Source organism: Pseudopipra pipra, chromosome W, assembly GCF_036250125.1.
Source record: "Pseudopipra pipra isolate bDixPip1 chromosome W, bDixPip1.hap1, whole genome shotgun sequence".
Taxonomy (NCBI): Eukaryota; Metazoa; Chordata; class Aves; order Passeriformes; family Pipridae; genus Pseudopipra; species Pseudopipra pipra.
Genome location: NC_087580.1, coordinates 44,012,522 through 44,028,154, shown reverse-complemented (window position 1 = coordinate 44,028,154; position 15,633 = coordinate 44,012,522). Strand labels below are relative to the sequence as shown.

Sequence of the window (15,633 nt, the reverse complement as noted above, 5' to 3'; positions counted from 1 at the left end):
GGATTTTTCCCCACCACTCAACAGATCCGGACTGCGACCATCACTTCTACCAATAAACATCGAAATTGCAACAACCAAGTCTCATCGCGAGATCCATGGGTAAGGGAACAAGCCAACCCTGGACCATGCTGCTGCTTGCTACCCCCACTGAGAGACCCTGCACCCACACTGCCATTGCCAGAGGTCGGCATAAAGGCAGGTAATTCCTGATTCGGATGATATAGTTTCCCAGGTTTTTTCTTTTTACTTTGCCCCTGGGGACACTGCATGGTATGCAGTGCAGGGACTGATGCCATTTTGCTTTTGTTTTAGGGGGCCAGGTTATACTCTGCCTTTATTGGTTAAACCAGTTCCTCTGCATCATTGTATTTTATTGCAACTTCTTTAGTAAATTGTAACTCCAACTTGTAATCTCTCTTGGTATTTCTTCTTCCACTATCGAAAGGAGGCAGTTGAGTGGGGTTCATTTCTCCCACCGATTTTCTTTTAAACCAGTACACCATCCCGCAGCTTGTGGAGTGCAGGATTTGATGAAAGAAGTGAGAGGGCTGCTGTTAGTACAGTCTGCCTTAGAAACAGGTCATCATGATTGACCTCGACTTTCTCTAGTAATTCAACAAGCACCTGCCATAGGTTTATTTGTTCTAAAAATCCAAGCAGAAATTTTCCTTTCCCCTGTCCCACTGTAAGAGAAGGAGGTTGAACGAAGAGGTAATTAACTATACAAAAGGACTAGCTGGCAGACCTGCATTCCCGGCTAATAGCCCATCTAAAAAACTGCAGGGAGGGGGGAGGAGTTTTTCTCCTCCTCTCCTTAAAAACAGGGAACCCTTCACTTTGTGCCTTAATGGGGGCAAGGTGTGTTGGAAAAGCTCAGAGGCCGTTTTGCTCTCGACCTGGTCATCTGTCTGTTCTCCAGCCTCAGTTTGTCTATGGTCTGCTCTGTCGCCAGCTGAATCTGCTCAGATTTCATCGTAGAGTTTGTGCTCACCGACGAACAAAGGGGGAGTCCTGTCTACAGCCAGCTGCAGACAGCATGAGTTTAGTGGGAAAGAAACTGCCTTTCTTTCCCCTTTCTTCCCATTCCCCTGCTTGGTGGGGGGGGAGATCTCCATTTCGGCTTCCCCTGTGATCCAGGGGCCCCCATGCAGCGACTGCCAGAGCCCAACAGCGCCCCCTGCTGACCAACACCGAGTACTGCAAGCTCTGCACCTCTAGTGATCCAACAGTGCCCCCTGCCAACTGTGATTAGAACCGCGCTAGAGGACAGAGAAGTATCAAACTGTTTCCTTTTTAAAGGGGACTTTTTGGGTACAAGATTATTGCTTAGTTGTTTTTGTGTTCTGTTACTGGTTTTGCCAATATACATATATCCTTTAATAAAGGGTTGTTATTTCTTCCTTTTTCCATACTTCCTCTATTGGAGCCTCTTAATTTCAGATTTACAATTGCTGAGAGAGAAGAGTTTGGTCTACCTCATAACTCATCCTCCTTAGCAAAACACTCCACTCTCTTTAAACTGAGACACACCTATCAAATATCATTTGAGGGAAAGGAAGGGAAGAATGGGAGGAATGATGAGAAACCTCTCAAGGCCATGGAAAAGATCTGCAAAAGCAGGTCCAGAGGAGGGCCATGAAGATGATTAGAGGGATGAAACACCTCTCCTATGAGGAAATGCTGAGAGAGTTGAGGGTGTTCAACCTGGAGAAGAGAAGGCTCTGGGAAGACCTCATTTCAGCCTTTCAGTACCTAAAGGGAACCTATAAGAAAGATGGGGACAGACTTTTTAGGAGGGCCTGTAGCAATAGGACAAGAATAATTGTTTTAACTTGAAAGTGGGTAGATTCAGACTAGATATAAGGAAGAAGTTTTTTACAATGAGGGTGGTGAAACACTGGCACAAGTTGCCCAGAGAGGCTGTAGATGCCCCATCCCTGGAAACATTCAAGGTCAGGTTGGACGGGGCTCTGAGCAACTTTGAAGATGTCCGTGCTCATTGCAGGGGGGTTGGACTAGATCACCTTTAAAGGTCCTTTCCAACCCAAACTATTCTATGATACTATGATTTCTGGAAAGCAGAATAATTTTGCTCTCTAGTCATCCCTACATATACTCCGAAACCCATTGCATTGGTCTTTTCTCACCCCTGAACAGAGGAGTACCCTGCAGCCAGCTGCTCCAAGCTCTCTCTTCCACTCAAATGGCACAAAGGGACTGTGCAGATCCTTGGTCTGTGTTTACCAGTCAACTGTGCTTTACATCAGAAAACAGAATCTAAAAATTGCAGACAAAGCCCAAAGAGGGTCTTTAAGAGGCTCTTCAGTGACTTAAAAAGTTGTACCCACCAACACAGGGTAAAATTCCTGTCTTTTACTGTAGAAATAATGAACAAGGGAAATACCTGAAGGCCCAACTCCAGAGAAACTTTCAGAAGAGTGATGTCTGGCAAGCTGTCCATGAGTGTTGCTATTTTAAATGCATCCTGGGCAAGTTTGAAGATGTGTGATGAGGAGTGGATATTTTTCTGAATGGATTCTAACACTGTTTCCAGCCTCTGAACATCACCTGCAAGGTGTAAACAGAACAAGCTTCCAAAACATCCTGAAATGCATTATAATTGAGCTTACCATTGCTATGAAATAGTACAATGTTCCAGTTATACACATTTTGTTTTTTATAAACCTTTCATAATTAAATTACATGAACAAAAGATGCAAGACAGCACAAACTCCTCTAGTGCCTGATGGTGTTTGTATAGTATATGGCCAAAAGTTATCCTGATTTGTGAATTTTAGAAGTGATTTGTCCACTCCAGGGTTTTACAATCTATATTGTGTGCCAGAAGAACAAAAAGCTATCTCATCAGCCTCAAATCAAGTCCATCTGGCTACCATCTATCTAGTTTAATTACTTTTCTAGAAAATTAAGTGACAAGTTTAAGTCAGTTCAAGCTCCTGTCAGACTGCAATTTGAATTCCTAAACACAAGTTTTATAATCTGTTTATTCCATGAAATATTAAAAGCATACACTTAGTTAAGTAGGTAATTTACAGCAATGTACCTTTGGCTGCTGTTAGCATGGTCGATGCCAGCTCACACTGCTGGGATTCGATGTGACTTAGGGTGAACCAGCGGGGATATCGGTTTGGAACAACTGATACAATGTGGTGTGGACGGGACATATCTCCCAAAGGAATTGTAGATTCCAATACTCGCAACCTGAAATAAGAAAGAAATCCTCTTCCTTACATCATTATTATATTGGGTTATTCATAAGCTGCAAGAACACTTGACCTTCTTTATTAAATATGCAGTTTTGGGTATAAAGATATTGGAAAACCACTTCTCTTCTTGGACAATCTTAAAAGTCCATTTACCAAACTTGCCTACATCAGTGGGAATCTGCAGGAATTCACAGGACAATAAAGTCATTGCACTGGTTTGGGCTGGGGTAGGGTGAATTTTCTTCAAAGTGGCTGGTATGGGGCTGTGTTTTAGATTTGTGCTGAACATAGGGTTGATAATACAAAGATAGTTTTGTTATTGCTGGGCAGTGCTTACACAGAGCCAAGGCCTCGTCTACTTTTCATACTGCCACACTGGCAAGGAAGTTGGGGGTGCATGGGAGGCTGGGAGGAGACACAACTGGGACAGCTGACCCCAACTGACCAAAGGCATATTCCATACCATATGACATCATGCTCAGTATATAAAGTGGGGGGGGGGGGGGGAAGAAGGAGGAAGGGGGGGGACATTTGGAGTGATGGCATTTGTCTTCCCAAGTAATCATTACGCTTGATGGGGCCCTGCTCTCTTGGAGATGGCTGAACACCCGCCTGCCCATGGGAAGCAGTCAATGAATTCCTTGTTTTGCTTTGCTTGTGTGTGCGGCCTTTGCTTTTCCTATTAAACTGTCTTTATCTCAACCCACAAGTTTTCTGGCTTTTATCCTTCCAGTTCTCTCCTTGGTCCCACTGGTGAGGGAGTGAGCAAGTGGCTGTGTGGTTCTTGGCTGCTGGCTGGGGTTAAACCATGACAGCCGTTCATTAACCAAAGCAGCAGAGAGTTTTTGCACCATCCATAGAGTTGAAGCTTTTTTCCCCTGCCTTATTTCAGTCTTTGAACCACTGTCCTCAGGAAGGAAGATAGAGTAGTTCTCCATCATATTGAGAACATGTAAGTATTTTCCAATATTTGGAATATACTTTCCTCACTTGCATATGCTCAAAGTAAGGGGGAGTGATATTCAACAAGTCATTCGGTTTTTGACTGTGAAATAAATAGACATGCCAAAAAAGACATTTTGCTGTTCAAATAAATATGAACTAATTTTTAAAGTCCTTAAACTCTAGCCTACCAATACCTAATAATGCACATGTTAATATGAAAAAAAATACTTCCCTTTTGTTTTGTATCAAGAGTCAAATCTCTTCCTTAGTAATACTGAGGCATGCCTATATAGCTTTATATATGTAAAAATAAAATACATATAAATTCTCCAGCTGATTTTTTCCAAGCACAGAGGGGGGAGAAAAAAATGCATTATTAAATTGTTTCAACAAACAGGAAAAATCCTAACTACTTAATGCAAAAAGTATTATTAGATTATAAGCAACCGCAAACAGACAAAAAGCATGAAAAGAAAATATTTTGTCACTTTGAATTTCATTGTCAGCTTCTATGTTCCTTTGCTGTGAAAAGAAAGGTTGTAGTGAATTGGTGGCTTTCATGCAATTTTGGCAAGATTAGGGAACATTATAACAAGCACAAGCAGATTTAGCATTCTTCACTTTTTTCACTTTCAAACATCAATTATTTAGCTAGGTTTTAGCAAAGCTACATTGTGATTAAACATTACTACTGAAGTCTGACTCACAAAGTCTGGGTTGAAATCCAGGCTTAAGAGGGAACCAGCCAAACTAAGCCAAACATTCAAGTTCAGATTCCAAGTGAGCAGTCAACTAGGTCACTGCAGATCCACGTTCTCCAAGGCTGTACTTCATATGTTTCAGTGTTGCAAGCAGAGAACTGCAGACAGAAGTGACCATCAAAGATAGCACACCCTGTCCTTGCAGACCTGAGGTGCATGAATGAAAGGCCTTATGGTCTCAGATTCTATTGATTTCACACCGAGTGTTCCACACATTAAAAGAAGATTAAGAAGAAAAAGAAATGGCAACAGATGATTTTGAATGCAGAGAGGCAAAATACTCCAGAGTTGCCATCATGGGTCAATGACCGGTGTAGACTGACACTAAACAATTATGTCTGGAGAGCAAGTAGCTGTCATCTTGGGAAATAACTTTGATAAATGTTCAAGTGAAGAAAAAAATATGCTCCATCTCTAAAAGCATGAGCAACCACTCAGATTTCGATGTGAAAATATTTTACCCATGCCATGAAGGAAGGGATGCTCAAATTTCCCTCTTCTGATCCATTCCACCTCATAAACATGAGATAGACATTCAGTCTTCATGTTTGATTTCTTCTTTCCCCCCCTCAAAACAACATGTAGGTTTAGTTAGTTTTTCATTTGGTTTACATCAGGAGTGCTTTGTACACTGATCTATCACTTTGGTGTGAATGGAAAAAGTAACCAACCTTCTTTACAAGAATTTTTGAGAAGTGTAGAAGAATATAGACAGACATGGAATAAAAAGTGTCTGAATCTGCTGTCACCGCAGTTCAAGATAGCAGTCCACATTTTTTAAGAGTGACAAATATATAAAAATTATTAAAAATAAATAAATGAATAATATAAAAAAGCTGAACTCTCATCTGCTTTAAAAGTGATGCCAAGAGAGCTATGGAGAACAGTCCTGATTATGCTTATCATAGAATCATAGAATCATAGAATCGATTGGATTGGAAAAGACCTCCGAGATCATCGAGTCCAACCCTTGGTCCAAATCCAGTCCATTTACTAGATCATGGCACTCAGTGCCACGTCCAATCTGCGTTTAAAAATCTCCAGGGATGGTGAATCCACCACCTCTCTGGGCAGCCCATTCCAATGCCTAATTACCCTCTCTGTAAAGAATTTTCTCCTGATATCCAACTTAAATTTCCCCTGGCGGAGCTTAAGCCCGTGCCCCCTTGTCCTATTGCTGAGTGCCTGAGAGAAGAGACCAACCCCCACCTGGCTAGAACTTCCCTTCAGGTAGTTATAGACGGTGATGAGGTCACCTCTGAGCCTCCTCTTCTCCAGGCTAAACAACCCCAGCTCCCTCAGCCTCTCCCCATAGGACTTATGCTCCAGTCCCTTCACCAGCCTTGTTGCTCTTCTCTGGACCCGCTCCAGCACCTCAATATCCTTTCTGAACTGAGGGGCCCAGAACTGAACACAATACTCAAGGTGTGGCCTCACCAACGCAGAGTACAGGGGAAGGATCACTTCCCTGGTCCTGCTGGCCACACTATTTTTGATACAGGACAAGATCCCATTGGCCTTCTTGGCCACCTGGGCACACTGCTGGCTCATGTTGAGCTTCCTGTCAATTAGTACCCCCAGGTCCCTTTCGGCCTGGCTGCTTTCCAGCCACTCTGTGCCCAGCCTGTAGCGCTGCATGGGGTTGTTGTGGCCAAAGTGCAGGACCCGGCACTTGGCTTTATTGAACTTCATCCCACTGGAATTAGCCCATCTCTCAAGTCTATCCAGATCCCTCTGCAGAGCCCTCCTGCCTTCCAGCAGGTCGACACTCCCTCCCAATTTGGTGTCATCAGCAAATTTGCTGATGATGGACTCAATCCCCTCATCTAAATCATCAATAAAGATGTTAAACAGGACTGGACCCAACACAGACCCCTGGGGAACACCACTAGTGACCGGTCGCCAGCTGGATGCAGCTCCATTCACCAGCACTCTCTGGGCCGGCCCCTTCAGTCAGCTCCTAATCCAGGAGAGGGTACACTTGTCCAAGCCATGGGCTACCAGCTTTTCCAGGAGTATATTATGGGAGACAGTGTCAAAGGCCTTGCTGAAGTCTAGATAGACCACATCCACAGCCTTCCCCTCATCCACCAGGTGGGTCACCTGATCGTAAAAAGAGATCAGGTTGGTCAGACAGGACCTGCCCCTCCTAAACCCATGCTGGCTGGGTCTAATCCCTTGTCCATCCTGAAGGTGCTGTGTGATTGCACTCAGGATGATCTGCTCCATAACCCTGCCAGGCACCGAGGTCAGGCTGACAGGCCTGTAGTTGCCAGGGTCCTGCTTGCAACCTTTTTTGTGGATTGGGGTGACATTCGCCAACTTCCAATCATCTGGGACCTTCCCAGAGAGCCAAGACTGTTGGAAGATGATGGAGAGCGGTTTGGCAAACTCTTCTGCCAGCTCCCTCATCACCCTGGGATGGATCCCGTCTGGTCCCATAGACTTGTTAGGATCCAGCTGGCTCAGTAAGTCGCTAACTACATCCTCCTGTGATTTTACCAAACAGAAACAGAAAACTCTTTCTTATACTGGTCTCTTTAAGAAGTAACTTCTTTGGATGAGATGGCAGCTTCATGCCAAAAGATAGCTGGAGCTCTCTGTGATCAACTAGAGATTTGGATCTTTCAGTGCCTTGCTTGTTTTTCCAGTTGAGAAAGGCAATTTCCTGAAAAGAAGTTTTCAGTTATGATTTGTTTCTGGGGAAAGCCCAAATCCTTCTTCAAGAGGAATGGCATGCTGCCATCACATTCACTGAAGCATTCAGTGCACTGTGCAAAGCTACTGATAGATGTCTATTCTGGCCTTTTAATGTTGTTTCCGTAGTTTAGTTTAAGGAGGAAAGCTCCCCACAGTCTTTGAGAAACACTTTAAGGTAGTGAGTGAAATTAAATACAAGGACACAAATCTACTTTATAAAATTAATTTTTTAAAAAATTCTAATTCTACAAATTCTAATTCTAAAATTATAATCATAAGCAGCCAGTATGCAAAGCCACTTTTCATATTTCTTATATTCCTTCCCTAATATCTACTATCAGACACTCTTGGAGGCAAAAAAGCCCAAACAATCTAAGCAGACCTTTGGCCTGACTTGATAGTAGCTGTTTTGTTCTTATGCATGCCCTATTTAGTCCTTTGAACATGGGACTATTTTCGCCCCATTTAGCTTTCTAGAGTGTGCTAGTTTTGGCTGGTGTAGTCAATTTTCTTCACAGTGGCTGGTATGGGGCCGTGTTTTGGCTTTGTGCTGAACACAGTGTTGATAACACAGAGATGGGTTTTGTTATTGCTGAGCAGGGCTTACACAGAGCAAAAGCCTTTTCTGCTTTTCATACTGCCATGCTGACAAGGGGGCTGAGGGTGTGTATTGGGTCTGGCTGAGCTGGAATTCACATCCCCAAAGTAGCCCCCATAATGCTGTGCTTTGCATTGGCAGCTAGAAGGGTGTTGATAACACACCAGTGTTTTGGCTACTGCTGAGCACAGCATCAGCACTGTAACATTCCTTCCTCAGTTGAGGGCAAGATCCTGGGAGGGGACCCAAGTAGGTCAGTTGACCCAAACTAACCAAAGGGATATTCCAGACCATATGACATCAGCTCAGATACAAAAGCTGAGGCAAGGAGCAGGAAGGCAGGCATTCATTGTCCATTGTCTCCAATGGCTGCCTGCTGAGAAACCGTCAGGTGTACCAAAGCCCTGCTTCTCGGGAGTGGCCGACCATCGTTGCTCATGGGAAGTAGAGAATAAACTGTGCTATCTTTCGCTTTGCTTTTTGCACACGCAAGCTTCCGCTTTACTTTTTGCTTTAGATAAACTGCCTTATCCCAACCCACGAGTTGTTTTTTCCACCTTACTCTCTCCCCTGTCTGGCTGGGAAGGGGAGTGATAGAGCGGCTGGGTGGGCACCTGGCATCCAACCAAGGTCAACCCACCACAGTCCTTGCTGGCACCCAATGTGGGATGAGATAAAGGCAATTATATATATATATATATATATATATATCATGCTATAGTAATAGTAGCTATTGAATAGCAAGCTTCTGTGCTGGACACAGAATTTGCTGGCTGCACTGCTTATCACTTTATTTTGCTAAGTTTTGGGAACATACTAATATAAACAATGGCTCCCTGCTCTGCTTTTGCACTAACGGCCTTGTTATGCTTGGGGAGTTATCTTCTGGGGGGCTATCTGGGTACGATGGAGAAATACACCCTTCCCCCCTCCCCGACATTGATATAAATGGCTTTATAATGAAGTCTCCCAAGTTCCTTGATAATCCTTATGTGAGCTGTTTAGTAATGTTACTGTTAGTAATACTGTCAGCACATTATGGAGTTCTTGGAATCTGGTGTTATCCTGGTGTAGGAGAAAACAAACTTTACGTGATGATATACTGGGATGCACCCTGAGGTGCCAAGTTCCTGGGTGGCAGGGTGTGTGGAAGGATTTGGGCAGGTTCCTAGGGCATTTGACACTTCCCATTACCTGGGACTTCACACCTGAACAGGTATTCAACCCTAGCAAACTGTCCTGATGGAAGGGTGCCTTGCCTACCCCAATCAAAACCAACAGCTTCTTGCCCTGTACTCGGGCCTGGCCTGTGCTTATCGAGCCACAGTTCAATACTCTCGGAAGACTGTAGTGGAGGCAGGGACCCAAACTGCAATGGAGGACACTATGGCTGACATAGGGACTCAAACCACAACAACTACAGTCATTGTCCCAGTAGTGAAAAAGAAGAAATGGATAAGGCAAGCTACAGGTCCATATCAGTGATTAGTAAGGGAGGAAGAGGAAGAAGAGGAAAAAGGAGAAGGAGTAGAAGGAGGCGAGGGGGCAGATAAAAAAGCTGGTCCTTCAACAAAGGAAGTCAGACAAATCAAACAGGAAACCAAGGTTACCTGGTCCCTGACCTCATCAGAACTCCGTGACTTGTGGAAAGATTACAGCCGTCAGCCCGATGAACGGATTCCTACCTGGCTGCTTTGATGTTGGGACAATGGGGCTGATAGTCAACAATTGGAAGGTCATGAAGCCCAACATCTGGGATCCCTTGCCAGAGATCAGGAAATTGAAAGAGGAATTGGAAAAGAAAGAACAATTTTCAGTCTTTGGAGACAACTCCTCTCAAGTGTGAGGGAAAGGTATCCATTCAAGGAAGATCTAATGAGCTCCCCAAGAAAGTGGGCCACTGCAGATGAAGGTATTCAGTACTTGAGAGAATTAGCAGTGCTGGAAATCATCTATAGTAACCTAAGAAGGGATGACATCCCCAAAGACCCAGAAGATGTTCCTTGCACGATGGCTATGTGGAGGAAGGTGGTTCAAAGTGCCCTTGTGTCATATTTTAACAGCCTGGTAACAGTATATTACCCAAAGATGGATCCATCAACTGTAGAGGTGATGTCCTCCTGGCTTCAAAATATAGAAGAAACTCTGGGCGCTTCCTCATTCCCACGGGCCAGCAACTCAGCTCTCAGGGGCAGCCCAAGAGATCGGTCCCCTCCTGCCCCAGTCAGAGGGAAAGGAAGCCCCAAGCGCAGACCATGTGGTAAACTCTGGTTCTTTCTGTGTGACCAGGAGGAAGACATGAAGAAGTGGGATGGTGAACCCACCTCTAAGCTGGAAGCCCGGGTGAATTAAGAGGGAAGAGAACTGTTAAGAAGGGGTCACCCAGGAAAGCTGTCCATGTAGTTGGCACAGAGACCCAAGAAAGAAATCAGTGACCTCTCAGACATAAAAGGACTGAGACCAACTCCTTTGATCCTGGTGAGGGGACCTCTGGTCTGGCATCGCAAAGGTCAGACAGTGAATACTCTGACCCGGAACAGGAAGAGAGGATCCCTGCCTTCGGCCAGGAGGAGAAAAGGGATGACCTGGCCTACTGGACTGTGTGGATTCGATGGCCTGGCACATCGGATCCACAGAGGTATAGAGCTTTGGTAGATATGGGTGCACAGTGCACACTAATCCATCGAGGCACAGAAGTGCAGAACCCATTTGGATCTCTGGAGTGACAGGGAGATGCCAGGAATTATCAGTGTTGGAGGCTGAAGTGAGTTTTACAGGGGACAATTGGGAAAAGCACCCCATTGTGACTGGTCCAGAGGCCCCTGGTATACTCGGCATTGATTACCTCAGGAGGGAATACTTCAAAGATCCCAAGGGGTATCGATGGGCTTTTGGTGTAGCTACTGTGGCTACAGAGAAGATCAAACAATTATCTACCCTGCCTGGCCTCTCAAAGGATCCTTCCATCGTGGGATTGCTGCAAGTCAAAGACCAACAAGTGCCCATTGCCACCAGAAGAGTGCACCGACGGCAGTATCGCACCAATTGGGACTCCATAATTCCCATCCATGAACTAATTCGTCAACTGGAGAAACAGGGAGTGATCAGCAGGACCCGCTCACCCTTTAACAGCCCCATATGGCCAGTGCGGAAGTCTAATGGAGAGTGGAGGCTGTCAGTGGACTATCGTGGCCTGAATGAAGTCACGCCGCCTCTGAGTGCTGCTGTGCCAGACATGTTAGAACTTCAATATGAGCTGGAGTCAAAGGCAGCTGAGTGGTGCCACAACTGATATTGCCAATGCGTTTTTCTCCATTCCTCTGGCAACAGAGTGCAGGCCACAGTTTGCCTGCACCTGGAGGGGTATTCAGTATACCTGGATTCGACTGCCCCAGGGGTGGAAGCATAGCCCAACCATCTGCCATGGACTGATCCAGACTGCACTGGAACGGGGGGTGCTCCAGAACACCTGCAATATATTGATGATATCATTGTATGGGGCAAAACAGCAGAAGAAATTTTTGAGAAAGGAAGGGAAATAGTTCTAATTCTTCTCAAAGCTGGTTTTGCCATAAAATAAAGCAAGGTAAAGGGACCTGCATGGGAGATCCAGTTCTTGGGAATACAATGGTAGGATGGATGCCATCATGTGCCCATGGATGTAGTAAACAAAAGAGCATCTATGTCTCCACCAGCTAACAAGAAGGAAACACAAGCTTTCCTAGGCCTTGTGGGTTTCTGGAGGATGCACATTTCAGGTTATAGTCAGCTTGTGAGCCCCCTCTATCAAGTGACCTGGAAGAAGAACCATTTCGAGTGGGCCTTGAGCAACAACAGGCCTTTGAGCAGATCAAACAGGAGATAGCCTGTGCGGTAGCTCTGGGGCCTGTTGGAACAGGGCCAACTGTGCGAAATATCCTCTACACAGCAGCTGGGGAGCATGGTCTCACCTGGAGCCTCTGGCAGAGAACACCAGGAGAAACCCAAGGTTTTGGAGCCAGGGTTATGAAGGATCAGAAGTCTACTACATGCCAACTGAAAAGGAGATATTAGCAGCCTATGAGGGGGTTCGAACAGAAGCATGTCTCCTCTTGGCACCACATTTGCCTGTGCTGCACTGGATGTTCAAAGGGAACATCCCCTCAACACATCATGCAACCAGTGCTACATGGAGCAAGTGGGTAGCTTTGATCACACAACGAGCCCAAATGGGAAAACCCAATTTCCCGGGAATCCTGGAAGAGATTATGGACTGGTCAGAAGGTAGAGATTTTGGAGCATTGCCTGAAGAGGTGGCTTGTGCCCAAGAAGCACCACCATATAACGAGTTACCAGAAAATGAAAGAGGCTACACTCTATTTACTGATGGATCTTGCCATGTGGTAGGAAACCATTGGAGGTGGAAAGCTGCTGTGTGGAGTCCCACATGAAGCTGCTGAAGGAGAGGGCGAGTCAAGCCATTTTGCAGAAGTGAAAGCCATCCAACTAGCCCTAGAGATTGCCAAATGAGACAAGTGGCCTGTGCTATACTTCTATACTGACTCCTGGATGGTGGCTAATGCCCTATGGGGGTGACTACAGCAATGGAAGAAGGCCAATTGGAAACGCAGGGGTAAACCCATCTGGGCTGCTGCATTGTGGCAGGACATCGCTGCATGGGTGGAAAACATGACTCTGAAGGTGCGTCATGTCGATGCTCACATGCCCAAAAGTCATGCCACTGAAGAACATCAGAACAATGAGCAGGTGGATAAGGCTACCAAGATTGGAATAGTCCAGGTAGACTTGGACTCAGAGTGTAAGAGTGAGCTATTTATAGCCCGATGGGCCCATGAAACATCAGGACATCTAGGAAGAGATGTGACATACAGATGGGCTCGTGATCGAGGAGTGGACCTGACCATGGAGGTCATCACACAGGTTATTCACAAATGTGAAACGTGTGCAGCAATTAAGCAAGCCATGAGAGTAAAATCTCCCTGGAATAGAGGGCGGTGGCTGGATTTCCAATATGGTGAGGCCTGGCAAATTGACTACATTGGACTACTGCCACAAACACGCCAGGGCAAGAGCTACATACTCACCATGGTGGAGGCAACAACTGGCTGGCTGGAAACATATCCTGTAAACCAGGCCACTGCTCGAAACACCATCTTAGGCCTTGAGAGGCACATTCTGTGGCGACATGGGACCCCAGAAAATTGAATCAGATAATGGGACTCACTTTCAGAATAATCTCATAAGTTCTTGGGCAAAGAAACATGGCATCGAGTGAATCTATCATATCCCTTATCACCCACAAGCCTCTGGGAAGATTGAGAGGTATAATGGACTGCTGAAAACTACATTAAGAGCGTTAGGTAATGGGACATGGAAGCATTGGGAGGCAAATTTATCTGAAGCCACTTGGCTGGTCAACACTAGGGGATCTGCCAACCGCCCTGGTCCTGCCCAGACAAAACCCCTACACACTGTGGGAGGGGATAAAGTCCCTGTACTACACATGGGGAAGGGGCTGGGGAAGTCAGTGTGGGTTTCTCCTCCCATGAGAAAAGGCAAACCCATCCATGGGATTGTCTTTGCTCAGGGACCAGGATGTACCTGGTGGGTAACGAGGGAATATGGGGATACCTGGTGTGTGCCTCAAGGAGATTTAACCTTGGGGGAAAGATGATCTGTGTTCTGAGTTGTATGTTGCAGGAACTAAAGTCTCAGGATAATGAAGAGCGAATTCTGTGAGAAGCAAGGAGACTGTGACAATGACCCGAGTCGGGCTGGTGTTGGTGCCCAACGATCAGTTGCTTCTCCTGCCCTGAGTACCCATCCCAATGGAATGGAGCTCAAGATCTGAAGGGGTGGAAGAAGGCCACTAAACAAGATCTGTGCAAGCACGGGAGATAGTCAGATATGGGATCTGATGTAAATGGTATGGAATAAGGGGTGGAGATTGTATTGGGTGTGGATGAGCTGGAGTTCATTTCCCCATAGCAGCCCTCACAATGCTGTGCTTTGCATTGGCAGCTAGAAGGGTGTTGATAACACACCAGTGTTTTGGTTACTGCTGAGCACAGCATCAGCACTGTAACATTCCTTCCTCAGTTGAGGGCAAGATCCTGGGAGGGGACCCAAGTAGGCCAGCTGACCCAAACTAACCAAAGGGATATTCCAGACCATATGACGTCAGCTCAGATACAAAAGCTAAGACAAGGAGCAGGAAGGCAGGCATTCATTGTCTCCAATGGCTGCCTGCTGAGAAACTGTCAGGTGTACCAAAGCCCTGCTTCTCGGGAGCGGCCGACCATCGTTGCTCATGGGAAGTAGAGAATAAACTGTGCTATCTTTCGCTTTGCTTTTTGCACACGCAAGCTTCTGCTTTACTTTTTGCTTTAGATAAACTGCCTTATCCCAACCCATGAGTTGTTTTTTCCACCTTACTCTCTCCCCTGTCTGGCTGGGAAGGGGAGTGATAGAGCAGCTGGGTGAGCACCTGGCATCCAGCCAAGATCAACCCACCACAGGGTGCATAGGAGGTTGGGAGTGGGCACAGCCAGGACAGGTGACCCTAACTGACCAAAGGGATATTCCAGACAATATGACATCATGCTCGATTATATAAAGTGGGGGGAAGCAGCTAAGATGATCCCAAGACTGCTGGTTAGATGCCTCTTTCCTCATTTCCTTGCCACTAGCATCATACACACACACAGCCACACCAGTAGGAGAACACACACGTGCTGTTGTTTAACACAAAACCACACATTCCAATAGAAGGATTTGTAACATAGAAGGTTGTTTTATAGTTGTATATAAACACTATTTGTATATTTATAAATTATTATATTGTAGTTAGTACAGACATGGATTGCTTTTACAGATGACACAACCAAAGTAATTTCTCCTTAAAGAGAACAGTGCTTCTTGATTACCAAGCTTTTCCCCTTTTTTCAAACTGCTGCTTGTGTTCTTTCTAGATGACTTGTGAATACATACCGCATGGCTCTCAGTGCAGTTTTGTATGCCAATTCAGCATCATGAGGTAGGAGAGAGGTGAAAAGATACTTGGCAAATGTGTGCATTGGAACACTCTCTCGATGGATGATTTCACCTAAACCACTATATGGTCCAGCTGTGGGAAAAAGAAAGAGAATATCAGTCTTCACAGACTGTTAAAACCCAACTTCTGGACCTTTAAAAGCATTCACTATACCTTGAGTTAGAATTGGTATTCAGAGACAGATTGCTGTAGAAAAGGTAAAGTTTCATTGATATTTTTTTGAAATATGTTACAAGTATATTAAATACCATCTATTCTTTGAGACAACAAGACACATTGTAAATTGTAGACTACTAAGCACACTACCAGTGCACATACAAATGACAGAATGGTTCCAGGGCTCCATGG

General features: G+C 45.3%; 1 protein-coding gene across 1 annotated transcript in view; it reads right to left on the bottom strand.

Moving 5' to 3' along the window:
• Positions 1 to 15,633, bottom strand: part of LOC135405126 (zinc finger SWIM domain-containing protein 6-like) — a 229,463-nt gene that overhangs the window by 37,574 nt on the left and 176,256 nt on the right. The window contains exons 10-12 of the mRNA XM_064639842.1: positions 15,222 to 15,357; positions 3,065 to 3,222; positions 2,405 to 2,568 (exon numbers count right to left, since the gene is read on the bottom strand). Coding sequence (XP_064495912.1) covers positions 2,405 to 2,568; positions 3,065 to 3,222; positions 15,222 to 15,357 — 458 coding nt within the window. The remainder of the gene's footprint in view (positions 1 to 2,404; positions 2,569 to 3,064; positions 3,223 to 15,221; positions 15,358 to 15,633) is intronic.